The following is a 19,137-nucleotide window of genomic DNA, read 5'->3' as shown; positions in this document are numbered from 1 at the left end:
TGTATATTAATAATTTATTCGACGTAAGCCTACATAGGATGACCACTTGCACCAGTTTCCTTTCTTTGCTGAAATTAGATGTTAAATTTATGAAACAATTCAACTGGCGCAAACGGCTTTAACGTAAAAATAAACCCAAATATTTAAAGAATTAAAGCACGTTAAATATTCATACGTTATTGCAACGAAACAAAATTAAGTGATATTTAGCATTAACTAAATAAATACAGTTTTAGATTTTACAAATTTATCACATATTTTCTTATCGACGTAAATATAAATAGATGGCAAATGTCAGATTTTGTATGTACTAGCTAAACCCACAGTACATTCATGGATTGCTTAGTACTGGAACAATTAACAGGTGTTGAACTCCACCTCTTGTGTGATACATGATCAGGTTTTTGCCACAACTTCACATCGTCTTCAATATTATCATTCTTGTCCGAAGCCTCGACAGTCCTCATGAAACCGTTCAAATGTTCAACATTGTTGTGCAACATACTCCTCAACAAAGCGTTTTTCGCAGTTACTTCATCTCCGACGATAGGCAAGCCGACATCTTGGAACGAGTTCATCGACGAAAACCCGCTTTCATCTTCGACAGAGCTAATGCTGCCGGCTGGTGGTGAGTTGGATTTTTCAGAATCGTGTTTGAATTTCGGCTTATCACTAATCAGACTGATGTGATGGTTTTTGACCAAATCGTTCACCGTTGACGACAAAAATTCAGTTTCTACCACGGTCTCTCTGGGTGTGCTCCGCGAATGGCTGTATTTGTACGTAGTTTTCCTGGTTTCGTTGAGCTGCAAGGACAACTGTCTGTTGAAAGCGGTGGCAATTCGGGTGTCCTTCTCGGGAGTCAGCAACTTAGGACTGAGAGAAAAGGATGTGGTTCTTTGCGGCTTGACATCCGAAGCTGGGGGAAACTCCCTGGCCAGCTGCGCCAAAAACTCTAAATCGTCTGGGGTGTCGTTCGCTGAAGTAAGTTTAGGCTCTTGAGTGCTCAACAAGGATTGAGCGGTTCGGAGGAGCCTAAACGCTTCCTGTGACAACTTCTCCGGCGGGATTTCTTCAGAAGGCAGTTCTTGCTTCTTCGGACGTCTCCTATAAAATTCCAATTCCTTCATTACTCAACACTTGTCACAGTACATCCAGTCTTACCAAGTGAAATCGCGGAACATCGCATAATCTGCAGTGCTGTTGAGGGTGTCCATTCCATTTTCGTCCGCCACTATTTGGTGTTCACTCTTCGACCGTGGGACGGTCTGCTTCGTGTTCAGCCTGTTTCCGAGCAACTCCAAACTGCGATGGGCTCTTTCCAAAAACGTAACGACTTGTTTCATGACCGCTTTATACATCTCTCTGCTCTTCTCGATCTGTAAAATCAACATCAACTTTTTCTTGCAACTGCATAAGAACGCCCACCAACTACCTCTCTTAGCTGCCATTGCAGCGTGTTCACTTTGGACTGCTGAACGATGTTTTCGACAGGAATTTCCGAAATGCGACTCGAGCAAAGAGATGTTCTTCGACTGCTGCTGATGCTGCTGCACGACAATCGCCGGACATCCTCGCCACCAGTTTGTGGATTCTGCAAAAAATGCTACGGTCAGATTATTATCGTCAAATTTATTTCTAGTCCACTATGAAAGTGCCGGTTTAAGACACTTTCTTCACGTTATCTGTCGCAATACGTTGTTTTTCATTTTGCTGATTTACTCTGCTGCACTCGACTTTCTCCGCGGCTCAAAATTTGTTCGTCAAAGTTGCAAACATGTCACAAAGACCTGTGAATATTATTGTCGTGTACAAACATTTCAATGAATGGGGAAAATGAACGAGAGGCATTGAACGCGACTGTTTGGAGCACTTCCCACGCGTGTAAAACATGAATATTTTAGTGTGTTGAAACGACGAACAAAAAGATTCTTCTTGCATTCCAGGTTATTTACGGAGGTCCCAATCAACGTCTTCGGAGCGAATATCTAAAAACGTCCGCGGGAGCTTATATTTATTTGCATCGGCATCCGTTCCAAAATATTATTTACGTTACGAAAGTGAAAAGAATACCGACTTGCTGAAGACAGGGAGTGGTTGTTGGCACTCTTGACATCTGACTGATATTTTTTTTACATTTTGTAATTTAATACAATTCCATGATGTAACAGTTATTCAACGATTTACCTTCACTTCGTGAGATCGCAATTTTTTAGGTCGTGATTCATACCACCAGCAAAATCTTCAAAAAGAAGGCAAGATATTTCTGAAGGCTACTAATTTTAATACACGCCCTGACTTTTTTCTACCATTATTGCATGGCCATAGTTCATTAATACCTGCAAGATGGTGTGGGCAATCAAATTCTTTCAAAAAATAATGGATATTACCTTTCGATCAACTTGATTTACACTACGACCGGCTTAATACCTTTAATGAGCTTTAATTATTAAGCGGGCGTAATTTATTCCTCAGCTATCCAGCCTCACTCATTTAACATTAATTATAATAACTGCGTTGAGATTCCCTTACAATGCACCTGCTGTAATATGATGAGGATGACCAAGTAAATGCTCATGCATTAATCGCGATAAAAGAATCTTTTAGAGGAGATTTAATATTATTAATTGCTGTGCATCGTACCATTGTGACAAAGGATGTTGAGTAATTAATAACTGTCAGCTACTACTACAAAAACACTGCAAACAATACGTTGCGACCTTAGCTCTTTTTTAATCATGTTGATAGCAGTTTGGTCCGACCTAATCAATTTTGTAAAATCGTGGGTCACCTTCCTCTTAAGGGAGTCACCGTCGATTTGCGCCCATCCAGCCTCTCGACTCACCCTAAATTAAAACTGGTCCACTCCTTAAAGGCTCCAAACCCGGTCAATAAATCCGCATTGGTACAATGCAAACATGTTTTTAAACTTAATTGAGGTCTGTTGAAGACTTTGCATTCACCAAATGGAAAAAATCGCTTGCCTAACATCACCGATAACGATAAGTTATTTATTTTTCTTTTACACGGTGAACGATCACAATAAAGATTGCATTTTCCGCGGAGGCAATATCTCTTTATGTTGTATCTCATTATCAGTTGCAGTTTTCTTGCGGAACGTTTGTGCTAATGCCCCAAACACGGAGGAGAAAGTTGCGTTAATAAAATTATAGCAAAAATGCTTACTTCCTACTGCAACTTAATTCGAGCCGGATCCAGGGGTAATAAAAGCTTTTGTTTAAAAGGAGCGAGTCAAATACTTCAGATGCAGTGATAAACTCGTTAAGTGATTCGCCACTGTGCGCCATTTTTCTTCGGTTTCATCAAAGACCGTTACGAAAAAAATGGACGGAAAATTGAAGAAGATTTCGCGTTTATCTGCACGAGAGATATAAAGTGGCTCGTAGCTATATGTACCAAACTGTAAATAATAACGGAAACCGTGACATTGGTGGCATACGAGTTCTTAAACAAGAAAAATGACCCGTACAAATATTTTAGACATGTCGGTTGGTTATAAAGAACGTAAGTACATGATGAAGGTACCTCGTTAATTCATACAAGCGAACCGCAATTAGCTGGGTCTTTACGATGTGTGTTTAACAGAACTGTTACAACTGTACTGTGACAATTGAATTCACTGTACTTTCTTCCATTAAAATTTTTTTGACAAAACAGAATGCTTTTGTTGTTTGATTATATGTTGCAGAAGTTTGCGCGACATAAAGGAAGAAAGGTGGATATTTTTTGAAGTTTTATGGTACGTAAAATACAAAGGAATTTTAGAATAACCTTTAATAAAGCAATCTAAAATAGAAGCAAAGGCTTAGTAGGTGTTTTCTTTTGACTTGTTATTTTTGCTTTCAGCAGAAATTTTAGTTATGACCGTTTTTAATTACGAATCAGTACTATCAGAATATTTTTTTAATTAGCTACATTCGTACAGATCATGACTACAATATCAATCTGAAAGTATCTACTCTTAGGTAATTTATCTTTTGATCTTCATCATGTTAGAAATTCAATACATAATAATTAATTAAATAATTGCATAACACAATCAAATCAATGCTAAAATTCAGTTTTCTCTTGGTGTTTGCTAAGAGAGCAATTTAAAAAAAGCTTATGTCGTTAAATAATTTAATAAAAGATTGTAGTGACCTTACATGTGATTCCACAGTAATTCCACAGTTTTTGTAAATGGTTCCGATATTAGCGTTATTTAATTCTTGGACTTAAAACTGATTAGAAATTCATGGGAATTGTAAGTAAAAAAATTATGAGAGAGCAATAATAAACCGACCGCATGAAAAGCTTATGCCTTCCTAAGAGCAAATAGTTTTTAAATGGCATTAAATGACAATTAATTAATTAATGTGACATTAGCCAATGGAGTCTTTGATTGTTGTGATTGGCGGTCATCTGCTGATGTAAGTATACACAAACGGAAAACATTGATTTAACCTTATAAATCCTGCTTCAGTAATATTACATAGACGGAATAATCCGTTACAAAAAAAAAAGGATCAAACCAACAATAATAATTTTTCTTTTTTACTTCATTAGCGCTCTTATTACAGCGAAATAAAAAAATATATAAGTGTTAATAATAAACTAGACAGCGAGAAGGTTAGGGGTGATACCACAGAACGTTCATCTTAATTCCAAATAAACTTCATGAAGCAAGAAGTTTAAATACATTTTAAATGCTATTGAGAAAGACGAGATAAAATCGGTAATTTCGTAATCTTCTATGCTTAAAAAAGACAGAGAAATATAGTTTCAAACGATGGCAGACAATGTTGAATATTTTTTTACTAATGACTTGTTACTTTTCGAATTCCAATAGAATAGATAGTTTTGATTTTTTTCGTAATTATGTTCTACAGGTGTCCCAAAAAAAAAAGACGAATCCACAGCTCCCTTATTTATCGGATTTTAATTATCTTATTATACACCAAATTAAATGGTTGGTGATTAGGCTACAAAATGGCCTACTAAATTCACGTATAGCTCCAAGGGCTTCAAGGCTAAACTGTCAATTTTTTTTTCAAATGCGAACACATACTTTTTTTTTGTAATTCTGGTAGAGATTTTTATTCTGAAAACAACAATGTATCACAAGTTTAACTTCACATAAAAAATAACACTAACTATTGAAATAAATGACGAGCACCAAGCGAGAAGCTATCAAAATGCATTGCGTTACAATGTAATAAAATTACACTAATTAACTAAATTAAGTTAGCGGGAAAAACAAATGACAAATAAATAACATATGGATAACATTAACATATTATGGATTAAATAAATAATATTATTATATGGGATTGAGCGGAGTTGCCGCCAATGTTTAGCGCAAAATGAGCATAGACGACGTACAGCGTTTTTTTTTTCCTTTTTTTTTGTATTTTTGGATGTAAGTGTTACTTGTGATACATTTTCGTTTTCATAATAAAAAATCTCTACATATCAGAATTACTAAAAAAAATATATGTTTGCACTTGAAAAAAAAAATTTTGACAGTTTAACCTTGAAACCCTTCGTCTATTCGTCTTCTTTTTTGGGGACACCTGTATATTATAATATTGAAGATTTGATAAATGTTTCTTTTCAACCGTTGTTTATAGAATGAATGGTAATTGTTCACTTTAACTACTTCTGGAATTTTCGCGTTTTTTCTGGCTAGACAGCCTCAGGGCGTCCTCCTAGATCGTGTCCCACCATTCAAACCTTGTGCAAATGCCTTTTTTTTCTCTCTTGTTGTGTTTCACGGTCGCGTCAAGGTCGCGCCAAGTCTTAGTATAACTAAAGGGTAAGGAAAAATTTCATTTGCACAAGGTTTGAATGGTGGGAAACGATGTAGGAGGACGCCCTGAGACTGTCTAGCCAGAAAAAACGGGAAAATTCCAAAAGTAGTTAAAGTGAACAATGACCGAATGAATTTTCAGTTTCATGAAGTTTCATGAGACAAATTTAGACAAAAACTTCTAAAGGACAAAGAAATATATGTATACATTAAGCCGGCAATGATCTAAACTTTTGAAGTGGCTGATTTAGTCTAAAATAACAAAACTTATCGTGTTTATTTCCAGACAAGACTTGAGATCTTGTTTTGACAACTTAAACAAAGCAAGACACTACTACAAAACACAGGAGCGGGCAGTTATTTCTGATGAAGAGCCAGATTGACTATTTAGATACGAGTACATTGGAAAACCAATTATCTTTTGCAATATACCTAGATATAGAAACCATAGAATAGTGACTGTAATAAATTGTCACTTGCCAATTTTAACATTTACGTGTTTATTTAAAAATGGGTTCACTCAAGAATAAAAAACATTCATGACGGAATCATATTTTCGAAATGAGAACGAACAAAACGATGACTGGGTCCGCTATTCACAACCTTTTTTATTGGAGTTTCGGCAAAATCTTCATTATCGTTGTTAGTATGATTGAAGCTACACCACATGTATTTTGCAGTAATTTTGTTTTCCGTACCCACCCCTTAACTCTTTTTTTTTTTGTTGATCATATGTGTACATTTACAACAACTTAAATGTACATTCACATTCATGAAATATTATTGTAACTGTATTAAAATCGATAAAATCGTTACACATCTTTCACAATTGCTTCAAAATCAGAGTGTAGTTGATACTTGTAATGCAAAAATTTTAATCAAGATTTTCATTAGAGAAATTGTAATTTGGTATATTGTAATTCATTGTTGGAACAAGGTTTTTGCATATGTATGTACAATGGAGTATTGAAACAATGTTTATCATTTAGCAAATAATAGATTATAGTATAGAATTTAAAAAAAATTGGGAACATATTTTTAAAACATGTTTTAATTTCGACAAAATTCAGTGTCGGTCTATCTATTTTGAACGAATTGTCCGGCAAGCAAATGTATACAAATATGTTGTGTACATTATTGACAAAATTCTTCCTACGCCATTAAAAAAAAATGAAATGTGTGTTTTAAGAAGGGGAAGAACGGAGGTTAAAGGTGTACATCGTGTTGAAAGACCCACTCTTCTTGCATAACAATGCACCTTCTCACAATTACAAACAATAAATACTTAATTGGGATTTGAATTGGTTGACCGGATTTGACACCTTGGAATTATCACCTATTTCGAAAATTCAAAAAATATTCGAAAGGGACGAACTTGTCTTAAAGTAATAAGTACTGAAGGATGTTTTCCAAACCGAAACGAACCAATTTGTTGTTGTTCTACAACCAGTGTAAGTACTAAGTTGTCCTGACAATGAGATCCAGTAACTTTTTGTAAACAAAAATATCGTTTAACCGAAATATTCGTTTTCCTTCAAGGAGCTATTTTCTCTATTTGCGAAAAAACGTATCAAAATAAAGCTGATTTGTTTATGTACACGTGGTGGTTCAGTAATTTTTCATTCTGTCAATCACAAACTAAAAATTTTATTTTCAGACTTATTTTTTAATCTTGTAGAATCTTATTCAGAATTGACAATTTTTTCCCCAAGGAAATAGAAGTATACAGATCTTGGTGACAATCGTATCAACAGTCCGTCATTTGTTTTATTATAGTTCTTATTTTTGCATTTAAGATATTTGGACCGGTTTCTGGTTCTATTTGAGGTTGCTCTGGTCTTTCATCTTGGAAAAGTTGTGCAATGTACATTTTCCAGGTGCTCTTTATTTCTTTCTTGTCAATTACTACCCTTCCTCATCATTTATAAGTTTATTTGTTGGTTTTGATCTATATTTTCTTGGAGAAGTGCTATTTTTGCACATTTTTCACTCTTTTTCTTTTGCTTCTCTCATCTTTTGCCTTATGGTCTTCTTAAAGCTTTTTTCCATCAGTTGTAAAATTTCATTGTTCATCCACAATCTCCTCTTTATAATTTTATCCTTCTTCAATTGTTCTTGTTTAATTTTTTTTACTGCGTCGTTTAATCTGTTAATTTATTTATTTACACTTACAATAGTGTCCGATGCTGTGAATCTTCCAGGTAGCTTCTTCTCTATTTGTATTTTCACGGTGTTATCGTTCATCTTTCGCATATCGCACATTCTGCTGTTATTTTTCTCTTTAAAATGGTCTTTAATTTAAGGTTTATTTTTCCCACTACCGGGTTATGGTATGATTGTATATCTGCCCCTGGATAGGTTTCACAGAGATGAAACTATTCCTATATCTTAATTTTACAAGAATGTAATCGATCGGATTTCTCAAAATCGTATTGGGGCCAGGGGTGTCTTTTGGTAATTTTCAGCTATACAGCCTCCTTGGTGGAAGTTTAATCAAAGCAAAATCACTTATCCGTTCTCTTCTTTCATTTCTTTCGCCAAGCCCATGTGGTCCAATATATTTTGCAGTTCGTCCTTTACCCACTCTTACATTAAAGTCTCCCATTATTATCGTGATTCGTGAGGTCTTGTTTTTTCAATATATCTCACTCCTGTCAGAAGTTGGGGCATACACTTAATATTTATATTTACATAAATTAATAGTGGTTTATTTAACGAGTTCGTATGTAAATTGGGCTTTTTTCGCATGGGTCAGTTTTGAAACGCGGGTGTGAAATTTATCAAAATCCGTTTACACAGCAGAAAATTCTCAAATTCTGACAGAGTCGAACAAGAACTATTAGTATTTTATATCTATAAGAATATCATTTGAATATGGAATAATAATAATAATAACAACCTAGCAAATTATACTAGAAATTTTTATAATTTGCTAGGTTGTTATTATTATTATTCCATATTCAAATGAAAAAAAAATATATTTTTTTTTTCATTTGAATATGGAATAATAATAATAATAACAACCTAGCAAATTATACTAGAAATTTTTTTATTATAAAATATTTGAAAAGGTGGATGAGTCATGTGTGGTTCTCTAAAATACGCAAATATTTGTTTAAAAAAAATGGGTTGCTCTCACTAACTCCTTTAACTATTAACTGCCTTTCTTCACCTACTGTGTGCATTCATCTTCTTGCAACAATCGACGTATTATTACCGTTTCATAAATTTTGTAAACAAAAACATTACGGTAAAGGTACTGTTAAAAATTGATTTTATCTTGTACTCAACACCATTCATATTAGCTTCTCGAATCTGTGACGTCAGTAAACTGGAAGGTAATTGGCATTAAATTGGATTTACGCTTTAAGTTAATTGAAGAAATATGGTTAGGCATTTCATGGTAGAAAATTAAATTTGGTTCACTTCTATTTGTGAACAAAATCTTGTGGATATCCGGAGTTTGAAAAGAACCACCAATAATCAACTAATTTAGTGAAACGTTACGCCGCCGTATTAGCTTCTTGAGAGCTTTTTTTATCTGCCGAAATAGACACCTACAAAAAAGAAGAGTTAAAAAAATTTACCGAAATTAATTATCTTGTCAGTAACAAAAGAAAGAAGCCGCAATTTTTAAAATAGACCTACCAGGACACGACCAAATCTATTAATCTCATTTCAGCGGGGCGTATCTACTTTTATAGACACGAAGATGTTTCACTTTTACATCCTTACGCAGTCACCAAGACATACTTTAACATAATTATTTCCGCAATGGTTAATTATCCAAACTACGAAATGAGTCACGCTAAGTTATTAAGGTATTCATACTTTCAGCGAAGATTCAGTTGATTTTCCGACCAACCTCGGTAGGGATGGTTGATAAAAAAATAATAAGCGAATTTGCAATAAGATACGTTTTGTGTTATTGTTCAGAACCCGACCTCTTTAATCACATATAATTTCCCAATTAAAAGAGAATTTGCGTAGGACAACCTTGAGATAAATTAATAGGAAGTAATTTTACAAAAAAGCTTTTAAATATCATATTCTACGTGGTTAACGGAATCGAATGGAAAGGACAGCAAGATTTATGTCGTTTAAGAAGTGCAGTGAAAAGGTAGCAATAATTAAATGTTGTCATGGACTCCATAGGGCGACAACGGGCGAAACAAGTCGATAGTATGTAGAACAGTACGCTTACATGACTAGTAACAGTAGTTAAAAATTACATCATGTCTTGCAAGATAGTCGGTTTCCTATTCCGTCTACAAGACATTTTTTCCAAATGAAAGATTACCGTTATTGTAACAAATTACTTTTACAAAAAATTACCAAGCAAATGCAATCCTCCATATCTAGAACTGTGCATGAACCACAAATTAATAACTAAAGGAAACGTTCATGTGAACTAGTTTAAATTTCATGTTTCACTATACTATAGCATAACGTAAATATAGACCAAAAGAAGAACAAATGACGTGGTGCTATTCAATCCAAATTTTGTAGAGTTATGTAAACCCACTTTTTCCAACCACAGAGGTTTTGGTCATTACACTGGTCTTTTATTAAACCATTATTAAATGAGTTATGACAAAAACAACACATTGAAAGATATTAAAATGTGTTAAAAAATTGAAGATGGGAGTCATTTTCATGACTTTGCACTTACTTAAATTAAGGCAATTTGTTCAACCAGAATTTATTTTGTCAGCTGACAAAATCTAATCTAAAGAGTAACTGAACCATTGGCAAAAAATTATTTAGAGATTTTAGTAAAATTTTTATTACTGGTTTTATGTGAGTGCATTTGAAACGTAATAGAAGAAAGTTAACAAGTACCACAGAATCTTCAATCTCACTAAACTAATCATAATTTTTTTTACTTAATTATATGTATATCTAATATTTTATTGAGTGATGAAAAATACAAAATACTCGTATATAAACTAAATACAATGGGTGTTTTTTTTAATTTGGCGTGGAAGTAGGCGTTGAACTGTTAACGCACTATACAGGTTACGGATCAGCTGTTTAAATCTTACGCTTTTACACGAATGGTGCGCTCTCAATCGACGCCAAATTTGAAAAAAACACCTTTATATTGTTTGTAATTGTAATTCCTTAATGTTGTTGTATTTTTATTCTGGTTTAATATTACATATATCCTTTTTGTCTTTCAGTTAAATCATTTATCGTGGATGATTTATTTAAGTTTCTCAATTTCAAACGTTGCAGAACGATTTAAGATTTTCGATAATACAAACTAAAGTATGTATTTACTTATGTCTAAACAAATTTCTCATCAAACTTTACATCCTAGCAAAAACATAAAGCTTCCAAAAATTTTAAATGTTATCAAAAAGTTTTTCTAAAACTGCTAACACAAGCAAGGACTAGGAAGGTCACCTTATTACATCCCCGAACTCATTTGACAGTTCAGTACAAAATATAAAATTTTATGTTTTTTTTAAATATTTTATACTCTTGTAGAGAGTAAAAAATCGAAACCTGTTGCCAATGGAAGTTTAAATATGCATCTCAGCAGTTGATTTGTTGTGCGGGTTTATACTTTAGACTCCGCTACAAAATACAGTGTGTCCCACTTAAGATGAAGACTGATATTTTTATTATTTTTGAGAATAATAATTTCTTGTGATATCCCCAATGCGAAGCAAAATATCGAAAATTGGCCCTATTCACGACGTTACAGTTGGCTGGGTAAACAGCTTAGAATTGTATACATATCTGAAAAGATGCGCCTCATAAAGTTCTACAACTGTGAAAAAATTGAAATCTCTACTCCTACCTACAACAAAAATATCAAGTTTTCATCTTAATTCATCTTAAGTGCAACACGCTGTATAACAAAATTTTCTTTTAAGACATGCGTATAACGTATAACCCAAAGGAAGCAAAATTTTGAAATATTCCTGAATTCAAAAGTAAAAAACAAGTACAATAGCCTAGCCAATAGCCATAATAAGTAGTCCAAAATGTATATGAAACAAGCTTTGAAAGTGATTTTAGAAAAATTGTTAAGGGAGTTTTTTTTTACTTTGGCGTTGAAGAGTCGATTGTAAATGAACCACTCGTCTTCAAAACACTGATTTTTCAAACTGCAGAGTAAAAACACAAACAATGCAAAAAGTGAGGTTAAATTTAAACATCTGATTAACCACTCCTCTTAAAAAAGACTTATTTTTCAAATTGCATATTAAAAACAATAAAAACACGTAAAAACACGGTGGTGCATTCAAAATCGACACTTGAACGCCAACTTCGACGCCAAATTAAAAAAAAAGCACCCGTTATAGAAGCCATACTCTTACAATTATTCATTAAAATTACATACATCTCTCATGGTTTTTTCTTTCATTAACTGAAATGCAAAATTACTTCGAAACAAACACTTTTAGGACCAGTTTATACAAAGAGGATTAAATATTTAATTCTAATAAAATTTTAATGGGCGATTAACGCATGAATCCGAAACTCCGATTGATTCAACCTGATCACGTGTTCAGTTAATCTAGCATTTGATTACGATTAACTTAATTTAGCTTTTGTAAACTGGCCCTTAGTCTATAAAAATGTGAACTATTTTCAGCTGTTTTTAAAATAAAAAGAAATAGAAAGAAATAAAGAAATGTGAGTAAAGATTATGTGAAAAATTACAATAACTGATATTACATTATAAGATCTTCTGGCATTTATTAATAATTTTAAATTGATATGCGATGTTACAATTTTTTTTTTATTTGAATTTCACATAAAAATTCGAGGGAGTGAGAGCATAATATACGAGTATATCGGGTGACAACTAAAACTCCAGGCAAATTTGGCATAGGTATATTTATTATAACTTATTTTCATCACGTAAATGGTAATCAACCAAGAAGAATGTTTTCCAAACGACAAGTAACCTTGAATTAGTTATTAAATGCTAAAATGACATCGAAGAGACAAGAACTTTTATAGGAACATTTTAGACTTTTACAGAAATATTTTTTAAAGGTAGGGGTGCCGAAAAATATTGTAATACATCTCGGACAACAACACACTAAAATGGAAACATGGGACTGCAAGGTTATTAAAAAATAGAAAACACGATCCGATAAGGAAACAAAAACGTATTAGGTAGGTATTAGTAAACTCAAGCTCCACCAATTCCTTCGATTGAAGACTTTCTACTTCCGTATGTGCTTAAATGTAGGTTAAAGGCTAAAAGACTATATTAAATTAAACGCGTTAAAGTACAAATATAAAAATGAAAAAATAGGAACATAATAACCAAAGATGCGTTTAAAACCCCAAAACGTGGTGTTTAAAAACAAAACCGCATTTAAATTTAAATATATAATGGTTGTTCATTACCACACAAAAACATAAGATGATTATCACGAAGCTATGATTTAGAATCCCATTTGCAGAACCTCAATACATACATAAATTCATCATACATACGAGTATGCATTCACCGATTTCAGCGTTACCGCAATTACAGTTACATCTGGAACTATCATACATGTCCTACCAAATTATTTAAACGTATTAATCATTCTAAAAATCACAGACAAAAGGTAATAACACGGCTTGAATAATAATATGAAATGATTTAGATGTAAATTATAACCTGGATTTTAATAACATCTAATTAAATTTGGAGAGTTACATTGTACGTTAAAAAATGAGGAAAACACCGAGATTATGATAGTTCAACGTTAATGACACAATTACTTTAAGGAATTGCTCATGCTCTCACAGACTTGTTCTCTTTATTACTTCATTGTAAAGTTGCCAAAGAGCTATAATAAATAAAATTAATTACGATCCGTTAGATACGTAAATTAGATATGAGAGCAACATAATTGGTTATTGTAAATGTCGGAACGAGTCAATTTTCCCCTGTGAAATTGCCATGTATTGGTATCTTGCAAGAAGATTTCAGTCTCAATAATATAGCTTTGGCTTTCATCAGACAACACTTCTGCCATGAATAAAACATTATTTATCAAATAATGTACCAAACAATATACAGTGCTGGCTGCGTAAATAAACACATCCTTTGGTTATTCGCGGAACTGGTATATTAGCCACCCCGAAGAATTTCGTTTATGTGTACAGCCAAACCAAGTTCGCACGGCTAAGTTCAAGGCTCTTCATATAAAGGTCACGGTGATTTATCATGGAATAAGACAGAATACGTGCGGACGATCTCTTCGAGATAAATGACCATCTTGATAATGATGTGTGTCCAACATTCCAAACAATGCCGTACGTTACAGCACAGTTTTGCGGTCCGGAGGCGACCAACTTCTTCCAACATGGGTCTATTGAAACACTGCAGACAACCAACGCATGTAATGCACTTGCAATCGAACAACATGTTTATGCAAGTAGTTATTTTCTGTTCAATCGAGTTACTTAACAGATAAACATCGGAGCCGTTCAAACCCTTTAACGGTAATTGTGAGAGGTTCTAACATATAATGAGATTCATAAACTGAGAGTAGCGTGACGCATTTGTTTCATTGTCCTTTTGATTAGAAATATTGGGAGGTCTTAAATTCCTCTAAGTGATGAAATTCGGAGGTCCTGTTACCCGGACAATACACACGCTCGAAAGCGAGATGACCGTCTACCGTTAATTAAAAAATGTATTGAGCAACTCCTCTTTGTGGTATTCTTTCCCATCGCTTAAAGAGATTCCTGCAACAGATACATTGTCTCAATGGCGTTCAAAAACTTAGGTCTGCTAGTTCCAGTCAAATGATTTAGTTGCTACAAAAGAAACTGATTTGATTAAAATAAGATGTATTGTTACAAATAAATCGTTATTGTTTATAACAAGTTTTATGGAACAGCATTGCACCATGTTGGTGTGAAGTAGTAATCGAATTCAAGCTGAATTAGGTCGCTAATAAGTATGCAAAAGCCAAACAAAATCAATTGAATAACTTATACCGGCTGTTTTTCAACGTTTTGAACCATTTTTTCGCTTGGACGAGCACAAGTGTAGATTGCGGCAAAGTGGCAACGTAACAGTGAGTTAATAAGCTGTTGATTTGCACAGATTAACTCATAATAATTTTGTAAAGCCACCACTTTCACAAAACTGTTACAAAACTAAATTTACATTATTGTATCCCAATGGGAAATAAAATAAAATTTATGTAATTATTTTCGAAGTGTGCATTATGGTGCATTGTTTCCCATAACCGGTCAAAGGTTGACTGCGCTGCGAAACTGACAGGAGACGACCTCAAAATTACTGTGACTCACAAAAACATTGTCATAAATCCAAGTCTGTTGGTTTTCACTTCTTAATAACACCTTTATAAGACGCAACAAACCTCGAGTAATGTGCAGCTCGTTAAAGAACTTGTGAAACTCGACGTTACACCCAGCCCGTTTCTTGGCGACACTTTTGGTTTGTCTTTATACGGCAAAAACGAAAAATTTATTGACAACGTTTGCCGTTTTTCTGGCGAGAATAAATGTCACCGGTGCCGAATGAAAATTATTACGAAATGACGTAAACTGGGATTTATTGCACCGCTTTGTATAATTGGTATTCAGAAAATGGATGGATAGTGGAGTCTGACAAAAGAGCGCCAAGGCGTGAAAAATGGTTCATGAGCCTTCTAGAGCGTATTAGAGTCGTATGGCCGTTGTCGTTTGCCTCTACCTACCTTGCGTGCAGGGTTGCACTAGCTTTTTATTTCACCCAACCGTGAGACAGGTGCAAAAGATACCGCCACGGCTCTTATCCCACTTCCTATACTCACATATTCAATTAAAAAAATCCTTTTAATCTGAGAAGGAAGCATACTTAATTAGCGACTAGGACTAGGACGTATCTCTTTCGTTTTTGTAATTTTATCCTTTTGGAGTATTGGTAACACATGTCGCGATTATGATCACCGGTATCAGATGACTGTGGTTAACGGCTCGAACAAAAATAAGAACAAGGTTAAATACCTGAAACAGCTATCTGTCAATCAGTTACATGAGTTATTATTATTCGCTGTAATTTTTCATTCATTGTGATCCATAATAATACCAATTAGGATCAAAAAACGATAGATTGCAAGGACGTTCACTATCATTTCCAACGACAATTCACTTGATTATACAAAAATGCAATTGACTTTCATTTTTATTACATAAATAGATAAGGAAAAATCGCATTTAGACCTAACTATATCCGAATAAAAATTCTTATCCGCTGATGTTTACAATCTAATTTCAACTAAAAGCGGCTCTGGAGAATGTGGGTAAATAAATATAAACCAATTTGCAATGATGTAATCCAATCGGGTCAATATTTATTCCCCCTCGACATATAAGGAAAACCTGCACGTGCAGGTAGAGAGGAAATAATCAATCGCGATTTCTTCTACTCGAGACAAAAATATTAATACCATAAATTAAATTAGCAGGCTTTTATTTGTCAGGAATTACTGCGTTCAGCGATGCACAAGCAACTCCAGTATGATAAACTGTCGGGCTGCACGTCTAAACTTCTTTAAGTTAAATTTAATCGCAACCGCGAGAATAAATTATTGAGAATAATAAGCCTCTGAAGAAGGTTCATAATGGAGTCAGCCATCAGATGAAATAATTCTGTTAAGGCGCCACGTACTAAAATACTCAGCTATTTAAATGTATACCGGCTGGCAGTCCAGGAAGTAAAAACCAAGGATTGTATAAGAACATAGGATAGCTGAATCCCTATGCTTGCAATGTTGTCCGCTTCGAGCTGCGTCCCCACTCTCGCGTGACGTCAGCGACGGACCAGTTTGTACTTACATCCACTTACGCACGTTAAACGGTTGAGATTTTTTAATTTAAATTTAATAAATTAGGGACAAAAATGCTAGAACGTCGTTGTGCATTATTTGGCTGTAATAATAGTCGAATCGGTACAAAAATCACCAACAGTGAAATTTATAAGGAAGCCTTAAAACACGCGCGACGAGTTTAAGAACACGACGTGTAGCTTTTAACGTGGCAAGTGCTTTAAAGGCCCTTATACACGTGCATCGTACGCTATTTTTATAAGAAAAAAAGTAAATTGAAATACCTTTTCCGAATTAATCTATGTCATTAATTGTTGATATAGAAATGGTCAATTGTTGTTTTTTTCGTTGATACGTATATTTTATGAATTGTGAATAAATGTGTATTTATCATTGTTCAAAATGTAGGTAAATTTGTTGTTACCTAAGCGACCTAAGCTTTAGTGCTTTAAAGGGCCGATTTTGCACGCATTTTAGTGTCAAAATATATATTAATAGTTATTTAGGAACCGAGTGGGAGAAAAAATTTTTCGCACATGAGCGCATTGTTTGAGGCACAGCGACGAAGGAGGGAGTGCTTCATTTGCGCGAATGTGCCAGATTTTATTATTATCAAGTCAAATTATTTTCAGAATGCTCAAAAAGGCCAATGCTTTTTGGATGATTTTGAAGCAGTAGTGTGCGAAATCTACGTTCGCGGTTAACTGTTGCTTTTGCGAAATGTCATATTGAAGTTAGTGAGTTCAAAAACAGAGATTATGATTCAGGTATAATAAAATAGTAGTTTATTTAACGAGTTCGTGTGTAAATTGGGCTTTTTTTCTGTATTGAGTGGGTCAGTTTAAAACGCGGGTGAAATCCCTTAAAGGCTCCAAATCGCTTCAAAATCTGTAAAATTAGTTGGACGTTTCGTTTTGACAAGTTGTGACATTTATCAAAATCCGTTCACACAGGAGAAAATTCTCAAATTCTGACAATGTCGAATAAAAAAATTATTTTTTTAATGTACTAACTAATACTAATTGTATAATAATATACTGGGTGCCCCAAAATTCGCGGAACAACTCAATGGGGCAATGTCAACTCATGTTAGAAAATAACGAGAAAAAAATAAAAAAAAACTATACCACTTAGATTTGAAGATATCGGGGTTCAAAAGGTGCAGCTTTGATCTCGTTTACTTTAAATATTAAAAAAGATTTTGACTATGTATTTGTCCTATACTACCCAGTGGCATAATAATTCTGAACGATTGTGATCAGGTTTGCAATTATTTTTTTCATTATTTCTAGCATTTGCAAGTGGTAATTTTATGTCCGTTTTACCTCAAATAACGTATGGCAACATGGCTTTCATTTTTCTTTCTCATTTCCATGGACACAACAAAAATGAAATATTTGTAGACTATTGGGATACAAAGAATGTTTTTAAATGTTGCCAGCGTTGTCACATTTAGTGTAACGAATAGGTCTATATCTTCTACAAAAAAGAAGATTGATTTTTTAAAAACATTTTTACCTGATATTTTATTGACTACTTAACAACATACTGATAAGCTGTTCCGCGAATTTTGGGGCACCCAGTATAACTATAAATAAGATAATAAAAACGTGTATTATAGCAGGACAATGACGGATCAAATGTACATATTTCATTTTTCATTACCATTCATTGTACACTTCTGTGCAAGAAAATTAAGCACAAGTCATGACGTAATTTTCGCAATATTTTAGTTGTATAAAGGCCGGTTTCACCAGCCCCAGTTAAAAGCCGGTAGGTTAAAATGCTTCGTTACTTAGGTAATTATCAATTGCTACCTATAACAATGCTTTCGTATATTTTAACCTACAGTTAACTTTAACTGACGTTGATGAAACCGGTCTTATTACATTTAACATTTGAAAACATTTTTAAATTGTTGTCTAAATGACACGGCATTTTGACATTCCTAAAAAAATACTGATTTACATAAATATTTTTTACTATAAATTTCGTTGTCCCGTTTAATTTTATTGTACAGAAGTGTACTACAGGGGACAAAATACACTGGTCATAATTTTTCTGCCACTTCAAAAAAAAAAATGTAAACCAAACATTAACGTCAAGTCAAGGTTGATGACAATTTCAAATTATTGACTTTTCCCTTGTCAAAAGTATGGCACCTTCCACCGTTCAAAAATTTTGTTCATGGGCCAAATTGCCTTGTGGAAACCTTTTCAATTTTTCCACCTTGGAATTTCTCATTTATATATTTCCCTCCACCACCCGGCGGCACGACAATTTTGCCGGAATACATACACTATTACGGATATTACTATCAAGTAATAGTGCATTTATTATTAATTTATTAATTAATTCTCATTAATGGTCTATTTTTCGGTATTTAACATTTGCTTTACAACTTTATGTCACTCAACTGACTTTGACGACCAAAGTAATTTGTCCCTAATAGTACGTTAATTTTGGTTTGAGACAAGAGTTTTAGATTTATTTTTATATAAGTATCTATTAAAACTAGATATT

At 33.7% G+C, this 19,137-nt stretch overlaps 1 protein-coding gene across 1 annotated transcript in view; it reads right to left on the bottom strand.

Annotated features, from left to right (window-relative positions):
• Window positions 1-19,137, bottom strand: part of LOC138133692 (uncharacterized) — a 31,389-nt gene continuing 12,252 nt past the window's right edge. The window contains exons 2-4 of the mRNA XM_069051639.1: window positions 1,436-1,594; window positions 1,165-1,379; window positions 1-1,107 (exon numbers count right to left, since the gene is read on the bottom strand). Coding sequence (XP_068907740.1) covers window positions 315-1,107; window positions 1,165-1,379; window positions 1,436-1,594 — 1,167 coding nt within the window. The 3' untranslated portion in view covers window positions 1-314. The remainder of the gene's footprint in view (window positions 1,108-1,164; window positions 1,380-1,435; window positions 1,595-19,137) is intronic.

The sequence above is a fragment of the Tenebrio molitor genome, chromosome 1, assembly GCF_963966145.1.
Source record: "Tenebrio molitor chromosome 1, icTenMoli1.1, whole genome shotgun sequence".
Lineage (NCBI taxonomy): Eukaryota > Metazoa > Arthropoda > Insecta > Coleoptera > Tenebrionidae > Tenebrio > Tenebrio molitor.
Note: the sequence above shows the minus strand (reverse complement) of the source record. Positions and strands in the feature narration are given on the sequence as shown.